General features: G+C 36.0%; 1 protein-coding gene across 3 annotated transcripts in view; it reads right to left on the reverse strand.

Moving 5' to 3' along the window:
- Positions 1-596: 596 nt before the first annotated feature.
- bmpr1ba (bone morphogenetic protein receptor, type IBa) overlaps positions 597-19,921 on the reverse strand; it is a 43,215-nt gene continuing 23,890 nt past the window's right edge. For 2 of the 3 annotated variants that reach the window (XM_043238262.1, XM_043238261.1), the window contains 10 exons: positions 8,602-8,752; positions 8,421-8,520; positions 7,658-7,760; positions 6,511-6,607; positions 5,781-5,919; positions 4,832-5,024; positions 3,103-3,400; positions 1,768-1,943; positions 1,190-1,320; positions 597-1,062 (listed from right to left, as the gene is read on the reverse strand). In XM_043238262.1, coding sequence (XP_043094197.1) covers positions 937-1,062; positions 1,190-1,320; positions 1,768-1,943; positions 3,103-3,400; positions 4,832-5,024; positions 5,781-5,919; positions 6,511-6,607; positions 7,658-7,760; positions 8,421-8,520; positions 8,602-8,752 — 1,514 coding nt within the window. In that variant the 3' untranslated portion in view covers positions 597-936. Of the gene's footprint in view, positions 1,063-1,189; positions 1,321-1,767; positions 1,944-3,102; positions 3,401-4,831; positions 5,025-5,780; positions 5,920-6,510; positions 6,608-7,657; positions 7,761-8,420; positions 8,521-8,601; positions 8,753-19,495; positions 19,517-19,921 lie in introns of those variants that run through there. The other variant, XM_043238263.1, reaches the window with a different exon arrangement.

Consider the following 19,921-nt stretch of genomic DNA (forward strand, 5'->3'; position numbering starts at 1 on the left):
TTAAAATGTTTATTAAATGTTATTAAAATGTAAAAATGATATATTTTGCATTTTACTTTCATCCAGCCAATGCAACTGTAGAAATCAAAGAAAGAGAAAATATAAGCTTAAATACACAGAGCTTGGATAAAAATTCTAATTATATATATATATATATATATATATATATATATATATATATATATATACATACATATACATATATATATATATATATATATATATATATATATATATATATATATATATATATATATATATATATATATATATATATATATATATATAATGTATACACACACATATATATAAATGTGAAAATCTAAAAAATTTTATATTACTATTTATATTACTATGCTATTTATATTACTATGCAAAAAAAGTTTGCCGAAAGGTTGATTTGAACCTGTTTCGAACATGTCAAAATGAGTACGACACGTTTTACCGTCTGTGACGGACACCCGTCTTTTGCGATGTTGACTAGCCCAATCGCTCTTTGGGGGCGGAGTTAGTAACAAGGCGGGCTGTTAGCGCTTAGCCTAAATAGACTCAGAGATAAAACAGTAGTACTCTGCTTTTAAAAAAAAGAACATTAATTCTCTTTAGAGCATTTATTCAAGTACATTGACGCTTCAATCTCATTTTCATCTATTTACAAAATAAATAAGGCACAGCCCACCAAAAAAAGGCGGGAAACTTGTTGAAAGCTGACTGACTGACGCCACAAATCCGATACGATCCAAAACCACGGTCCTGTTGGAGCTGAACAGATTGTGGAAAGAGCAAGCTGACCGTCCTGTGAGGAGAGTCACGTGATCTCGCTCGCCGAGGCCCTGCGTCACGCAGCGGGACCGGCTCCGGCTCCGGCTCCGTCCTGAGATTTCTCTCGTGAGGCAGTGAGCTGGGGGTTAAGTGTCCGTGCTGGCCGCTCTGTTCTCAGACTTTAATGTCCTGGGACTCCGACATCTTGGCCAGCGTCTTTTTAACACGCAGGGCGGTGAGACGAGACGCCGGGTTATGAGCCCAACACTCCGTCATCAGCTTCCCCATCTGCCTCAAACACTGACAACGCAAACAAAACCACGTCTTCAATTTTAGTGAAATTTATTGTACAATTTTTCTATGGATTTACTTTTAGCAGACTGTTATAATTCTGTCTCTATCAGCTAAAAGGAGTAGATGTGTTTACCTCATCACTGCTCCAGCGGTTAGGGAAAGACGGCCGTATTCTCTTAATACACACAACCTCTCGCATGTCTTCGTACGACGGGTCATTAGGAACGTGATCGTGATAGGGCAGCTGATACTCCTCTACGATACCTGCAGAAACACCCAAAGGGCGTGAAGGTTAGTTTCACGACAGATATATATGATTTATGGAGCTTCAAAATAATGGCCACTATCCACAAGCATTACCAAGCTTGGAAGAGCCAAAGAAGAAGTGTTCGTCTGAAAGAAGAAAGTGTTATACACCTAAGATGGTTCGGGGGTGAGTAAAATATGGGGTCGTTTTTATTTTTGGGTGAACTGTTCCTTTAAAAGATGTCCAAACATTTAAAACATTGTTCCCTGAAATACACATTAAATTAAATAAATTCAAATATTTAAAAAAAAAAAAATGTATGTACTAACCTGAAAGAACAAACAAAAATAATGCTTTTAACATTTTTCTAAAACTGAATGAGACTATCCACATGCACTAAGGAATACTGTAAGAAACAACCGCTATTGAAATATGGTAATATTGTATATAATCGTGAGCCGTACCTCCAGACACGCATCGGCGGGCGATCTCCCACAGTATGAGGCCGAAGCTGTACATGTCGGCCATGATGTAGGACTGGAAATGGTTCCTGTTCAGAGTCTCGTCCAGAACCTCGGGAGCCATGAAGCGTTTGGTGCCCACGCGTGTGTTCAGAGGGATGTCCACTTCATTAGTGTCGCTGTTCACGACACACAGCAGAGTTTCAGGACTCAGCGGGGCTCATTTCAGCAGCATATTCTCTGCACATCATTTCTCTAGTTATTTTAAAGGAAAAGCTTGTTGATGCAATTCGGCCAAAATACCCTTTCAGCTACACTATATAAAGGGAGATGTTTACAGTATATCTAACAAAAATAATCAATATATTATTATTGCTGGCTCATTTTACTTGCGATTTTCCTCATTAGAATGTGTCATAAATGGATGAATGTAATATACGTAATATAAGGTAATATATGTATATAACCATGTTATTTATTCCCCTTTGTAGTATTTATTATTATTTTGAATTAGCTTTTATTTTTATATTCTCAGTTGCCATTAAACTTGTTTTAAATTTAGCTTTTGTCATTTACACACACACACACAACACACACACACACACACATATATATATATATATATATAAATATAAATATATTATTGTTTTTTGATTGTGCTATAATGTAAACCTTTTTCTTTCAGTTGCTAAGACCAACTTAAAAAAAAAATATATATATATATATATATATATATATATATATATATATATATATACTACAAATGAAGAAATTAATTGAAAAAGAAATGATAATGATTAAAAAAAATGTAATTACACAACAGAAAATTATGATTTATGATTTTTAAGTTTAAAAGGAATAAATGTAAATTCATAACTGTTATTTTAATATGATTTATATACAATAGGAGAAGATATTATCATTTTGAATTCACTTTTATTTTCATTTAAGGTTAGCAGTTTTGTTTTTGTCATTTTAAATAGTCTTTTAGTATTTCTATTCACCTTTAATTTATTTTTATTTCAGCTTCAGTTTTTGTAATTTCACTACTTCAGCTTAAACCTGTTTTTATTTCAGTTAACAGCCAAGTTTTAGTTCACAATAACATCAATCAAATATAGATGCAATATTTAAATTACAGAACAGAAATGTTATTATCAGAGCAATATGTATCTGGTAATTACTACCAAAAGCATATTAGCATTAATTATTAACATCTTCCTTACATCTTCCTCACATTTTGCAAGTATATTTGCCATTTGACTTTTTTTTAACCGGCTGCTAAACCTGTCGCCTACAATGATCAGCAGGTTACCCTCAAAGGATCTTTCCTCTGACCTGATGAACTTGACAGCCAGGCCGAGGTCAGCGATGCAGCAGGCTCCGTTCCTCTTCACCAGGATGTTTTTGCTCTTCAGGTCTCTGTGAGCGATGGCCGGTTTGCCCTGCGTGCCAAAGATTTCCGTGTGAAGGTGGCAGAGGCCGGAGACGGACGAGTAGGCCAGTCTCAGCATGGCCCGGCTGTCCAGGGTGGTGCATTTCAGATAGTCGTAGAGAGAGCCGTTCTCGTGGTAGTCGGTGATGAGGTAGAGCTGAGTCCACGAGCCCGTGCCTTTAATATCGGCCGCGATGAAACCTGGAGAGAGTTAGAGTTACAATTAGCGCATGAGGCTAAATATACCCAGCCAGGCCGTGCTTAATGTAATGCAATAATTAATCTGATATCGGCTAATTAATTTGAAAGGACTGCTAATCAAGACGGTTCAATCGTGCATTTTAACATGGTTCATTTTCCTGTAATTACCGACTACATGTTCACCAGTGGGAGTAATTAAATAACACTAGATAGGCTGTTAATGTAACTGCATTTTTCAGTCGCTTGACAGCAGCTCTGCTGTTTTGAAAATAGCGATGTTATTTTTTCGAACAAACGGCGGAATGGCATGAAAAGAAGCAGTACTGCATCGTGGAGCTTTAAAGCCGAGCGATCGAACACGCTCTCACTGAACGTCCTCAAGCAGCGATTAATGATAGCGAGCGGACTTATTTATGATGTTTCGTTTTAATGAACTAAACTCACTTTAATTTGAGTGTTCCCAGAAGTCTAAAATATTCAGCTGATTGACTATCTAACAAATAACGTGGACATGTTGAGGTTTTGGTTTTAATTTTCAGTCACTTTCATTGTAAACAGTCTTACAGACTCATGGAAATCGCAGATGAAATATAAGCAGATAAAACTGTTTAATTGTTTGCATACTATATGTGAGTGTTCTGTGTATATTTATTATGTCTATATAAATACACAAACATACAGTATAGATCTTGAAAATATTTAATATTTAGTATTTACATGTCCGTATTTATATAAGAAATAAGAAAATGTAATATATATACATCCTATTTTTCTGAAATATATACGTGTGTGTGTGTGTATATATATACATATATATATATATATATATATATATATATATATATATATATATATATTATACCCAGCACACATACATACATTTGGATGTGATTAATTGTTTGACATACACTTGATGAAACGCTAATAATTAAAATGATTAAAAAGTAAATATACAATGCAAATGTGGTAAATTATTGAAATATTATCTTACCATCTAAGTGAATATTTTAGGTTAAAGAGGTCTGACTAACAAAAATGTTAGTCTTAATGTGTCTTAATGTCTTAATGGCCTAAGCAGTAAACCTGACACTTTATTTTATTGAAAGAGCTCTGGTAAATTACATTAGACTATATACGGTGCAGTGTAGATCTTCAGCTATTTAGACAGTCATTGTGTGAAGCACTGACTTATTTGGCCTCGTATTTTAAAAGAACAGCAATAAAAAATAATAAGTTCCTTTACTCCCCCTAATTATACACATGCAATGCCTTAATAGCTTCAGTGAAAATAAATATTTTTATTAGCGTAGCAAACTACTTTTTAGTTAAATATCTTTAAATATTTAAGTACCTTTTATTAAAATAGTCTATATATTTCCTACGGTGATAGTATAAGAGTAGCACATGAATGCGTTGGTGTTTGTGTCTCACCGAGTATATTCTCATGTCTCATGAGGACAGTCTGATATATCTCCGTCTCTCTAAACCAGCTGGCCTCCTCTGTAGTGAAAAAGACTTTCACAGCCACTTTCTCTCCCCTCCATCTCCCCATCCACACCTCTCCATAACGGCCCTTCCCGATCTGTGTCACCATCTGGATCTGCTTCGCTATAGTGCGCTGCACCTAGACGCACACGGACACATGCACAGATCATAAACAATTAAAGCAGTGGCATTTATTAGAGAAAATAGGATAAATAAGGTCTTATGAAATTAGTTTTTTACACTGTAATTTATCAGTATTTAGTTTTAACTGTTTAATTAAAATGTTAAAAAAAGCATGTTTAATTCATTTAATTCATAAAACATTTTAGTTTTATGGATAGTTTAACAATTTAATAATAGCTTAACTATAATTAAACTATAAATGTTTTAATAGGATGAAAAGCCCCCTGGTTTTGTTTTAATGGTTTAAGTAAAGTCTTAAAAATAAAAATGCATGTCGAATTTTTTTTTTTTGCAGAAATTCGGTGTTGTCTTTTGACTTTTATCATTTGGTAAAAATCAAAAACAGAGGTAATCAAATGAACGCATGCAAATTTTAATAGTAACTATTTCCAACTAACTCTCATTAATTTGCAACAAACATTGCAATTAACATATGTTTTAATTTTTTACACCAATAAGCTGTACTTTTAAAAAGCAAACAGAGATAAAAATATTAGTTATTTTGTGATATTTTCCATCAAAAATGTTTTGTTAAAATATATTATTATTATTATTATCAGTACATATACTACTGTTACTCTGAAGTATATTCTAGAATTTAACTAATACACTTTTTTTTTCAAATTAAAGCAATTATTTTGGTGGGTCGTAAACATGGCTTTGCTGTGTGCATCTCAGAACTAGCAGGGCTCTAGTGGATGTTTGTTCTCACCAGCAGGGGGAGTCCTGATCCTGAGCCGGAGCTCTGGGACTGCTCTATGAGATCCCGCAGGGATTCTCCCGGAGGAATGAACGTCTCGTCTGGATGCAGGCCGAGGCTGTAGCGAGGAGCTAACTCGTGACGTTTATACCTGAAACACCACACACACCACTTCAACACCAGGCTAACATGACCAGAAGTCCACACAAACACCATAAAAAGAGACACGCGTGACCGTAAGGGTCCGTTTTTGGGAAAAAAGATTTAAGCATCATCTCGAGAAGCATAAGGATAGGATAATATTTGGCCTGTTTGAAAATCTGGAATCTGAAAGTGCAAAAAAAAATAAATGTTGAGAAAATCGCCTTTACGGTTGTCCAAATGAGCGCAGCACAGTTTTTGCTGAAAACAGCTGTTAATGTGTTTATAAGACACTAAAAAAAACTCAAACGTCAGAGCGTGGAAATTTTATTCAGTGCATTTTCTCTCCATTGGTCTAAAAAACAAACAGTTAAACAGACTTCCGTATTTTTCCATACTATGCAGGTCAGTGGCTACCAGCAAACTGTTTGGTTACCAATATTCTCCTAAATATCTACTTCAGGGTTCAACGTGAGAAAGAAACACAAAAAAGGGTTTGTAACAACTTGAGGTCGGTAAATGGTTTTTGAGTGAGCAATCCACTTAATTAGACTCATTTAAGAAAAACCTAGGTCTGTGTTTGTGTTGGTGACTTACACACCTGAAGTAACAGAAGATGATGATGAAGGTGAGGATGAAGCTACAGACAGTCACTGAGATGAGCAGAGCGATGTGATGAATGTCTCCCACCACGTAACCTGCAGACACACACACACACACACACACACATTTAATTACGTGTCAAAGAGTCAACGTTGAACACACAACTCATACAATAAACATTTATTAATATTATCCGTGTTGATGCTTCAGCTTCACCTTTTTTTCTGGACTATTTGATGAATATAAAGTTCAAGAAGCATTCATTTGCGATAGATATCAACTATAACATACTGGAAATGGCTTCAATGTTACTTTTGTTCAGTTTAATTCGATTTTTGAATTTTGATCACACTGGGCTCTATGAACACTTCCTTTAAGGAGCTGTGTGTGTGTGTGTGTGTGTGTGTGTGTGTGTATGCTGAAGTCAGAGCTACAGCACAGGTGTGAACACACAGGTGTGTGTGTGATGGACAGAGAGGCTTCTATTCTGCTGTGTTGATTGATGGGAGTCGCTTGTGACAGCCAAAATAAACCCTACAGGTGTGTAAGAGTTTCTGACCTTCATATATTTTTGTGAACAAATCATTTTTTCTAGGAATGTTGCCCAAAGGAAAATACTAAAGAGGTTAAATCATATTTTTTATATTCGCTTTAGTACGTGTCAGCCTATATTATTATAATATTACTATTTTGAATTAGAATTTATCTCTAGATTTTATTAGAATTTTGTATTTTTATTACTAATTATTTATATTTATATTTTGTGTTTGCTTGTTTGTAATTTAGGTGTGATTGACTAATTATTGTTATGCAGCTTCTAAGGTGTCTTAAGAGGCCTGATTTAAGCACGATGTTCTGCAGTTGCAACGGTATACTGAATCTTGTGATGTAGTTGCTTGTTTTAAGTGGTTAGCATGTCGCTACGTTTCTGCTAAATGGTTCAACTTAAGAGTTTGAAGTTAAAATCAACGATCCTAATTATTAACAATAGTAATAATGATGCTGAACTAAACAAACACTACTAAAAACCTTACATTTTAGCCAATTTGAGTGAATCTGTGGCAGATACAGTACAGTAAGTGTGTATGGGTGTGTGTGTGTGTGTGTATGGGTGTGTGTGTGTGTGTGTGTGTGTGTACGCTCACTGGGTGTTCGTAGAGGAGGAAGTGTTGGATGTAGGTCTCTGTTACAGTAGTCCTGATCTGTGCAGCACTCGAGCGCTCGCCGCTGTTTAGAGTTCCCCGTGTCCTAAACACACACGAACACACACGACATTAACACATCAGGTCTCTCGGTGTTCAGTAACACACTAAATTTTACTTGTGTAATGTATAATGTATAATATTATACAGATAATATACAGCAGGAGCAGGACTTAAAAATAAGCTACGTTATTTGATAGTACAAATTTTCGCTTTTAATTCATATTTAATATTATCAATGTTGAACACCTGTTTTCTGCACCCTTTGATGAATAAAGTATAAACACCATTTATTTACAACAGAAATCATCTCAACGTACAGTAAATGGCTTCAATGTTACTTTTGATCAATTGAATTAATCCTTGATGAATAAATTAACTTTTTTACAAAATCTTATTTGCGACATATGTCACATTTCTGACTTTGTTTCCATCGATTTTGAGATAAGACACAAAACTGCGTAGTGGCATACAAGTACAAATAAAACCCAGCGGTCGGGTTCCTATCCAATTGCTGGTTCCGTCCGTATTTGACCGTATTTTCAGTGCAAAGAATTGTGAAATATAAAGGAGCGGCACGCGAGTTTTTAACGAGGTGTTTAATTCGCAGTGGATTACGTAAGGCTTTTGTTTCGTCTGTGCTCGAGGACTGATGCACTAACGCTTAAGTGGTTTATTTTGGAAATTAGAGCAGTTTATGACTCACTCTGCACTGAAACTCTGATCCGACCAGACCCAGACAGCCTGACGTCACCACAGCCGCTCCACCCTCTTCCTCCACCATGGTGAAGCAGTAACCGTCCGTCCTGAACACACAACACACACGTGACACCGGCTACAGAACGTGCGCTGAGGTTTGCGAGAGAGGCGGGACGCATCCCGAATACCTGCACGTGTTGTTAGTGGAGTCCTCCGGACAGTGATGGTAGCAGTAGCACCACAGGAAGCGCTGAGGTAGAGCCGGAGCCTCGCTTCCTGTCTCCCGGCGTTCGTCCGCCTTCCCAGAATTCCTCAGCAGCATGGTGTCCAGAACGTTAGCTGGAGAGGAGGAGAGGAAACAGGTCAGTCATAGCATCTGTCAGAAACTCACCTCGCATTTTTTCTAACTCAAAAATGCGCTTTATTTCATTCCTTCTTGTTTACAGAGCAGCGAGAGAGCGAGCTGAATAATTACTTCAGATATCCAGACTCTCAGGATCATAACAAGCAGCTTTGAAGTATGAAATTTACGGCACCTGGGGAAATATGGCTGCAAATATCACATCATTCTCACTCTTTCATCTTCAAATATTTGCAGAGAAAAAACGCCCTGAGACATTTTATAAATTAAACAAAAAGATGGAAATGAAGTTTGGACGCTCTGTCACTAGTTTTGGAGCGATATGAAGAGGTTATTAGAGAAGTTTGTTTGAAGAAGGGATCGGATGCTGAAGTCAAGGGCAGACGGACATCTAAGAATAGGCTGATTTGTTTGTGCAAAACTTAAACGGAAAAAGTTGAATCAAGATTCTATTGTGAACTACAAAAATACATATGATTAACATATCAATAACGATATTCATCAAAACAGTTCACACAGCCCTAATTTGAGAAAAATGATCACGATTCTCAAGGTTTCCGAATACTAAAAAGGGACTTGTAGAAGTAATTAGGCAAGGCTATTGTTATTTTTGTAACAATATATGTGACCCTGGACCACAAAACCAGTTACTGCGGTATATTTGTACACCAAAAATATGTGCTATACAAATATACCCCAGCCAAAATGTGAACATTTTGAAATTTGAAAATGTTGTAGCCAAAAATACATTGTATGGGTCAAGATTTCTAAAAATGTACACTGTTTTTGTGGTCCGGGGTCGCATATGTATTGTATGTTAACTACATCTATTGGCAAAAACAACCATAATGATAATCTGTATGAATGAATATTTCATATGAAGTTAATGTCGGGAAACCTAAAACAGAAAAAGAAAAACTAACACGACAATTCTATACTTGCGTGACATGCTTGAATATAAAAAAGCCCCAAAAAACGTGGTTCTAAACCCTAATAACCTTGTTGAGAGCACAATTGTGCTTTTGTGCCCGTGAGCGAGACACTTAACCTCGGGTTACTGCTGCTGTAATTAGTGCATGCTAAGCCACTCTGGGTGAAAAGTAAGTAAGAGAGTTACGATACAGGGCTGTAAAGTTGATGTGTGTGTTTTCCTCTCTCTCTCTCACACACACACACACACACACGCACAGAGTTTTTTCGACGGTCACAAAGGTGCTTATAGAAGCTGACCAAACACCCTTCAGTCAAAATAACTCCACATCTGTGAGCTGTTAAAGACAGAGAGGGGGTGCTGAGGAATGCTGTATATAATTTTGACATCAAGGCATAAAATAAAGATACTTATTCCACGGCTCTCTGGAACACTTTTTCTGATTAGTTGATTGTGGTTTTCAGTAGTTAAATATTCTTGTATATAAAACTAATAATCCTGTTTACATAAAATTAGACTCCTTTGCCAATGTGTACATTAATATATTATAACTATTAATAATATAGCGATAAATACAAAATAAACACAATTTATAACTAATGCACGTTGAGAAACTATATGCAAAGTTTGATTCACATATGTGAAATACGACTGAGTATGCAAAAATGATTAATTATTTTTTTAAAATAAATATCTTCTTTTATAGGAAATCTTTAATAAACATTTTTATTCATAGGACAATAAGAAAAACAAATAATATATATATATATATATATATATATATATATATATATATATATATATTAAATGCATTAATTATAGAAATTAATTATAGAAAATGTTTTATATGTAAACATATATTCACTGATATGTTTACAAATTGCATGTTTAAAATTATACTCCAGTTAAATTATGTAAAAATCCCAATAAATATAATATAATATAATATAATATAATATAATATAATATAATATAATATAATAATATAAAAAATATATCACATTTAAAAACTCAAGTTTAAAACTTGAACATTACATTTCATGTCTACAATGTACGGTCACATAGCTTAAGTCAGGATGGGGGTCCTGTTCACCCTGTCTGGGTTTATTTTTGTGATAATGACCACCTGACAGTACATTATGTTATATTTAGTACCTTAAAGTCAACTTGAGCAGGCTCTCTCTCTTTCAGCAAACTATTCTTGTCTTTCACTCTCTGTTACAAACACTATTACTAGTCTAAACTCACTAATGCGCTGCTTATATTACACACAGCACCGCTTTAGTCTGGATAAAGAATGGAGGCTGGTCTGTGTGCATCCGAAAGCGTCCTCGCACGTAATTAACGGACCACTTTAATCCTACAAAGCACAGACACACTTACACGGACCCGTGAGTGTATACAGTAAGACTTATTCATACGGCAGGGCCCCCGCGACATAAACACTCCTGCTTTCCCACACACACCGTGCGCATGATGCACTGCTCAGTGTCTCATCCCATTCCTGCCTCATCCGTGCGTTTCACATACGCACTCTTTATGAAACACGCACGCATAAGCTCAGACCGATTTTGGCCCTCGCTTGCATAGTTAAGAAAGTCTTGTGAAAATAGTCGTAAACACAGTCACCGCTGTGAGACGTAACGTATAAACAGAACAGCTCGTTTATAACCGTTAACCCAAGAGTGTTCAGCTTACGGTGACGCACAACTTATACAGAAGAAGCAGCTTTCGGTTTGTTTGGTCTTTGCAGGAATATTTATTGATTTCGCACGTTTTTCAAACAACCACTTGTACTAAGAACCTCTACACTGCATAAACTTAGTAACATTTTACAATATGGTCTCCCTTGTTAACAATAGTTCATGCATTAGCTAAAATAAAATAAAATATTTGTAATTTGTCGTAAAATGTGATGTTTGTCGTTACTTATAATAATCGTATTGATCGAGGAATTTTACAAAACTGTTACTTGTAAAAACATGCTTTAAAATGTTAAAAAATATAATTAATAAACATTATTAGCTATTATTGTTATTACTATAGAAAATAACTAATGCAATTCCTCTGGATTGACTTTCAAAATGTGAATATCGCATTTTGGTTTAAGTAAAAACTATGAATAAAAAAAAATATGTTAAAGTAATGCTGAAAACTTAAAAATGTATTCTGAAAGAGTAGTATTGTTTAACGTTAGTTCATTTGAACTAGTATTTAACATATTTTAAGTAACGTAAAGTAAAAAATTTTTACGTGAAGCTCTATCAGTAATTCATTTAAAAAACAAATACAACTTTTGATTTTAAAAAACTATTTGTACATTTGTTTAAAGACGTTAAAGTTTACGTTAACTAGTTTAACCGCTAGTTTATTTAGTGTATGCATTTAACTAATAATAACTAACGAAACCTCACTATAAACAAGTTTTACTGTAAACCTAGCGTTCCACTGTTTTTGGCTCTGTCTGGCTCTGGAGAGACGCCACCCTTCTCTTCTCACCCTCGTCATCCTCCATCTGCCTGTCACTGTGCAGTGAGTCATTTACATAATGCAAACACTGACTCGCCAACTATTTGACTGCTTTTCTGGATGACTGGTCAATTAGCAAAAAATGAGTAGTTGTGCAAACTCTGCTGAAAACAGATCTGTACCGAACATACAGCAGTTACTCTCAAACAAACATTAGAACGTTTATTCTGTTAAAAACCCACCGCGGACGAGCAGTATGTCATGTCATGGCCGAAGAAAGATATGAAATATATCACATGCATGTTTCAGATGACTGAATAATACCGTGAGTCTTTGGCTGACGATACAACGGGCAACTTTTTGAGAAATTTTGCCGGAAACTTGCTTTAAGCAACGTCGCTTAAGCACTTTCCAACTGAGAATGGGTAACAAATTTCTATCTGGATATTTTAAATCAGTCGTAGGCCTTTTGTCTCGCCTGCTTGCCCACTGACGCCTACAATAACCGAAGTTGCCCAGCAATATTTCTCAAAACGTTGCTGTGTATCGTCAGCCGTTGTCTTTCGCTTCACAAACACAGATGTTCTGTATCAAAACAGAAAAACGTAAGACTTCCTAAAAATCTCTAAAAGAAGAACGAGAAAAAAGTGTTCTGTTTATTTGTCATAATTATGTAATATAATAATGAGAATTTATAATAATATTTTTTGATAAATCTTTTTATACATTTTATATATTAATCAAAATGAAAGTAATTCATAGTTCATTAAAAATTAATAATCGTGTACACGTTTCTCTTACAATCACGATTCTGCTAATGTTTGAAAGCAAATATTCTTTTAGAAACATTCGCGTATGAAAACATTTATTATTCTTATTAAAATCGCCAGTTTTGTTTGTTAACATTAGTTAGCTGAAATGAACAAACAATAAATGACTGTAAAAGTTGTTTTTATTAATTAACATGTAGTTCATTGTTCGTTCATGTTCATTAATACATTTTTTATTGCAAAAAAAAAACCCAAACAAACACAAAAGACATTTGGGACATCATGAAGATACTAAATATGAAGATTGGAGTAATTTATAGTTAAAATTAATAACATTAAATAATATTAAATTAAATATTTAAAATTAAATGAAAAAAAAACTAAAAATGTAAAGATTTTTCTAAAACTTAAATAAAGAGATTTAATTCATGGCATAAATATATTTTTTAGGATTAAATGCATTTTAGAGCAGCCTATAGTAATTATAATTAGCTTAATTAAATAACAATAGAAGTCAATGGGATGTCCCCAATTACACAGCAAGGTACAAATGTGACACACACACACACACACACACACACACACTCTTAACCAGAGCTACGACCTTTAGCCCCAAAATCCAACCACATCAGTGTCACAATCAAATCTTACACACCTGTCAATCAAAACCCAGAACCATCAATCAAACCTGCAGGGGTCTGGAAATAATGAGCGTACTTCAATGAAAGGAAAAGAGATCAATACAACAGATGCAAGAAAGTGAAACTGCTATGAGAAGAAGAAAAGATAAGACTGGATAATAGATGGAGAACAGACAAAAGAGAGCTACAACTGTGTCTTTATCTGCTGGGCTTTGTCAAGCAAGACCGGCCGTCTGAATAGGCCTGAACTCAATCAAAATCTCTTTTTCGCACTCTGTCAGTCTGATGGTTGAATAAAACCCCCGAGGACAGAGATTTTCACACAGAGACACTTTTCATTCCTTTACACGGCCAAATAATCACTACGAATCTGTCAGAGAAGCCTGACTGCTCCGTGAAGCTGCTTCCTGCTCCTCATTCAGTTTTATCTACATGCGTGAATCTATTATGAAGATTTAAAGGAACCTAATGTCTATATAGACAATAATGTCAAACAAATGAGAAAAGTGCCTACAGTGATGTATTTAATGGGAGAATGTAAAAATGTGTTGAATTCCTTACTAAAAAAGTTAAAATAAAATTTAAGTATAAAATTAAAATTAAGTTTACAATTACAAATATGCACTACTCTTAAGTTAGACTTTTGAATTACAAAAAATAAAGTAAAACTAAATAAAACTAAATAAATCAGTTGGGGCTGAATTTTAGTAAACTGTCTAAAAAAAAAATTTTCTAAGCAGATGAACTGTTGGTTATGATAAAGATTTAAATTAAAACTAAAAATTTACATTTAAAAAGTCCTACTTTGGTTGCAGCGCCAGAGTGAACTCTTTTATGAAGAAATAAATAATAAAATATACTAAAATAAAAGTCATTTGAGCTGTAAAGTTGTGTTGTAAAGTCCTTTTGAGCTGACGACGCCCCTATTTAAAGCACCAACATAAACATATAGGAATAAATAAATGCAAGTTAAATCAAATAATTATTTCAGCTGTAAAGGTGTCTAAATCTCCTTCTGAGCTGAGACTACGTTTCTAAGCAGATGAAGGGACTGCTTTGGTTAATGCACCAACATGAAATCAATTCAAAGGAAAGAAAAAATGTATAACATTCTGATATTTCCAAAAAAGTAACAGTTGTTTGAGCTGTAGAGTTTAAATGTCCTTTTGGGCCGTGACCATCACTTCCACATCCCTTCTGGATATCCTTGTGCAGATACGAAGCAAACACTTGAAAGACAGTATATTACTTTGCACATTGCGCTTTCAGACAGTTTTATTGGTATAAACACATCTTCTGTCCTATATACACCGAGGTAGGAATCCAAACTGTTGCCTGTGATAGCTGACAGCACGCCACCAAACCCAGGCTAAAAACAACCTGCGATATTCCTCTAATTGAAACGCGCATGCAATAATACACATCTGCAGTCATAACAGGCAGACCGTGTCTCTTGTCCGTGCCGCTTGAAATGCCTTTTAGAGCTGTGTGTGTTTCCATGGCTCCTCGGTGAGAGTTCTGCAACTGTCTGTTATGTAAATAAAGAAAATTCCACTCATATCTGGAATAGAACAGTGTCTGGAGTTCCGAGTCTTTCTGCAAAAACAGACTGCTCCGCGTTAATTAGCTGCTGCGATAGCCCTGATTTCATTTTCCAGGAAGCATCTAAACATCTCGAGACGACACGAAGTTGCTGCAGGGTGATGAGACGGAGTCTTTATCTGACGCGCGCACACACACACACACAGAGGCTGCTAACAGCCCTTCATATAAACACCCACTGACGCCATATTAAGAGAACGCTGCTGTTAACACACCGTGAGCGTGAGGGATGACTGCGCAGACGGCTTATGTGCAGACCGTGGCCTTGTGTTTATGTTTTTGCCGAGATGTTATTCGCAAGGTCATCTTGAAACTCAATCACGTGACCCTGAGCATTCCAGCGACCCTTCACACGGATACACACACACACACACACCGCAGCCGCCACTCTATATAAAATATCAAATAAATACGCCACTTTCAAATAAACAGTAAAAGGAAAACTCGGGCTTCCATTTCAAGCCTCTTTCAATGAACCGAGAGACAAGAACGGGTCTCTGGCCAAGAGCGAAAACCGAGAATGCATCTTTCGCTAACAGTCGATCAGTTAGTGGGACGTGTTCAAAAACAGTAAAAAAAAATTAAGCTAAGCACATGGGGCAGTGCTGTACTGTAAATAGAATAGGTGCGTTAATATGGAGCCTGGTATTACGATTAGAATCGGTTGAAAAGTCCTTGCGCAGGGCACAGGAATGGGTGTTTTTATTGCTGTTTAATGTTAGCATCAACTTTGTGGGCTTGAAATAGGTGCTATAAACATATTAAGGGCCAGACTACTAAACAAGGCCACTTAGTACCGGAGCGCAATTCCAAAACAGCGCTTATGGGCACGAACGTTTCTGTGGGCGATTTAATGAAAACACGCAAAGAACACAGACGCAACATCTCATGTACATATCGACTGACACGATCTACAAAGAGCAGCACAAATTAGCGCAGAGATACGTTCGGCATCAAAAAAACACCTCCTAGCAACAACAGATGCAGCCATTTCAAGCTCAAAATAGTTAGTAGATGTCTTTTTTAGGCATTAAATACCATTCATTTAACCAGCGCAGACGTTGATCGTTTTAATACTTTCCTCCAATAGGAGGAATGCCCTAGGTCTACTTTTTAGAACAAAGAAAAGGAGAATGGTGAGAAAGTGGCAACACTTTGCGTGATCGTGCATCAAAAGATTAAATACAATTCGGAGCGAACAAAAATTGCTCGTGCAAACGGGGCTAATGATGACTATTGGCCGTAATGTTAAGTTATTTACCATTGCTCTGCCAATTTCTGCACCCAAAATCCAATCATTTTAATGGGAATCCATGCAAATGGGAATTTCAAAAAGGTGCTTTTCCCTTGCAGATTTCACACCTGGATTAGTTTGGTCATGGGGGGTTGACCCAACGACTTGGTTTGAAAACGATTTCTGCGTGAGCTGTGCTTCCGGCATTACCACACAACCGAGAGCGTTTACTGGATCTTTTTGCCTGAGAGATTTCATTAATGTGATCACACCTTTCAGCGAGACTTTTGAACCATTAGTGCATTATAATACCGAGCACAATATCGGTGCCGTATTGATGTGAAAGCTGGCGTTATTCAGTTTTCATGGAACATAGCCTATTTGTACATAGAAAAACAATTCCAAAACAGTGCAGACGGAAAGAAAAATCTTTTCCTTTTTGTCAAGCTTTCAGGTCATGAAGCACATAAAAGCATAACCATTTAAAATGTACAAATATTGAAAACTCATCGTGCACTCATTTTAGTTTTGTCCAAACAAATGCTTTCTACAACGAGAATATCCTCCCACTAATACCGCCGGTGACAGGCCAGTAATTTTTTAGCTATTTGGAAAATAAAAAATAACTGGCTATGCTTTTTAGCGTGTCCTGTCCAAATTTTCTACTTTAACAGTGAATATTTCATCAAGAAAAAAAGTCATTTCGGCGAACTCCCACACTTCTCACTCTCCGCTGCGAAATCTGTTCGTGATTACTGCATAAAATCCTTTCAGCGCAAACTGAAATAAAAGAAGGCCAATAAACCCTCAGCTGTCTGTCCAGGTGGGGCGCTGGATCAGGCGAGAAGTGAAAGGTGGGAACAGGTGCGTCCACGGTCGCGGTCAATACTAAAGATAGAGAGATGAAAGAGAGGAAGATAAAGGCATTAAGATGGACTGACACACAACGCCTCCGAATACCAAATCCAGCTGCCTCCTTCCCATCCAGAACCATAGAAACACAAAGACAGAATAGAGCTTGATGCTAGAGTTAATGGAAAGCTAAAATGTGAAATGAAATAAATCTAAAAATATTATATAAATGTAAACATAAAGTAAATGTTCATATAAATACATAAATTATAAATATATCATCTTATTTAGGTCTAATTTATTTATATAGTGCTTTTTTAAAATGCACATTTCGAAGCAGCTGTATAGAAAATCCCGATGTTAATGTTTATAATGCATCTTCATGCCTCATATTTGCTTTTAGCAGATTAATATTATAATGTTGTGATGATGCAAGCAAGCAATGAGTCATGTGACCATCAGAGAACCGTGAACATGTAGATCTGCTGCTAAATTACTGAAATATTCAATTAAAATTGTGGCTTACAAAGAAGATTGGCTTACACTTTCTGATACACTATAAGGCTATATATAACTTGTTATGATGACCCTAAATATGTTTATTAACAGACACAATTACCCTAAATAAGAATTGTAAATTATTTTATTTATTTATTTACTTACTTCTATTAAAGCTGAAAACGTCCAAACTGAAAACTGTACCAATTGCAGTGGTTTTGATTGCTGTATAATGCTGGGGGTGATATTTAAAATGATTCTACCTTTAGAGAACCAAAATATACAATGAGACAAGAGGTTTGAATTTGAACATGAGCATTGCTCCTCATCATTAACCTCCATTAATAATACACTACAGCACCAGCTCCAGGCTCCAGGCTGACTACACACAGAGTGCTGTTTCTGAGTGTTACTGTTTGCAGTACCGCTGTTCTCTATCATTAAAAAGCCATTAATAAATCAAGAAAGTTCAGGCTCCAGACTGACTCTCTCTCTCTCACACACACACACACACACACACACCTGAGCAGCATTCAAAATCCATTATCACACAAGGACCGGAGGCTTATTCAAGCTTGTTCTGTGCTCATGACATGAGTTAAATTAGGTGAGTGCACACACTTGGACCTCTCTGAACACCACACTTTAACCAAAGAAAGATGGGAAAACCATCACAAAAGTCATCTCTGTCTTCAGTGTTTGCAGTTTCTACAAAACGTAAACTACTGTTTGAAAGGTTCCTTTACAAAAATGATTACTTTTATTTAGCAAGTATGCATTAAATTAGTAAAAAGTTACAGTAAAGATACTGATCGGTTTTCTTAATAAATGCTAGTCTTTTGAACGTCCTAGTTTTTAAGGAATCTTGACGATATGTATCGCAGTTTCCACAAAAAATATTAAGCAGGACAACATTAATCAGCAAATCGGTATATTAAAATCATTTTAAAGGATCACGAGACACTGAAGATTGAATAATGCTGAAAATGTTGTTTTGCGTCACAGGAAAACTTACATTTTAAAATATATTCCAATATGTAACAGTTCTCTTAAATTACTTAAATTACTGTACTTTTAATTTTAAAAAATGCAACCTTAGCAAAAAAGATCGTCTTTCCGACCCTAAACTTACACTAAAGTTGCTGAGTTGTTCATTTTCAAGGCATCTTACCTTAATAAAAAAAGAATTACAGAAAAGGCCACGATATGCTGATAACGCGTGCCTTCACGAGTCCGGCTTGTTTTCATAAATAATCATAGAACATAATTCAAAAGCAAGCCAACTGGAAATGTCTCTGTTTGGACAGTTTAAAACGTAATTTTACTAAAAATGATCCAAAAACAATAAAAGTCAATAAAAAATAGTGATACTAGGAACTCAGAAATAATGAGCATTGCTTGCTTCCATGGCATTTTTTAATCATCTTACTGAGTGATTTAACAATTTTAGTAAAGTCACAATGCATTCCAGCCCTTGTAAGAAAAAAAATACAATGTTACTGAAAATCATCCCTTACAAAGAAATCTCAAGTTCACTCCTAAGGAACATCCCATGAGCTAATGTCTGCATTAGCTACAGTAAGTGTGTGGGGTGGGGCGAAGCATGAAAGCAGCGATATAAAGACTCTTGCGTACTTTGGATAAAACAATGGCAGGTCGACTCCGCTGTGGTACTCCCACTTGGCACCAAAATATGTGACTAACAAAATTACATGCAAACAAACCTCAGCTTCTCGCTCTTGTACGCTCTCGAACGCCCTTTTGTTTTTCTTTTATTCCTCTCTTCAACACCTCTGTCTTTCCCACACTCCAAAAATCCAGCGTGGCGCTACATCTGCCGGCTGTCCGTCACAATCTTCTGGACCCCGGCCATCGAGCCGACCGCAGCTGGACGATCGTGATATAGACTCCCTGAGCAACATTATCGTCTAAGAGCGACCATGCTGTAAAACCAAATCTAAATCACTTCATTTATCCAACAGGTGGCCGCTGACAGCGAAAATACAAACCTGTAACGACCGTTATTAATCAGCGCCTTCAGAGATTAAACCTCCAAACCTCCCAGGAAAAGAGGTGAGAAGGTGATGAGAACGCTGATGAAAGGCAGTTTTTCCTCTGGGATATGAGACGTGCCCTCTGTCCAAGCCAAA

This window comes from Puntigrus tetrazona, chromosome 5 (assembly GCF_018831695.1).
Source record: "Puntigrus tetrazona isolate hp1 chromosome 5, ASM1883169v1, whole genome shotgun sequence".
Lineage (NCBI taxonomy): Eukaryota > Metazoa > Chordata > Actinopteri > Cypriniformes > Cyprinidae > Puntigrus > Puntigrus tetrazona.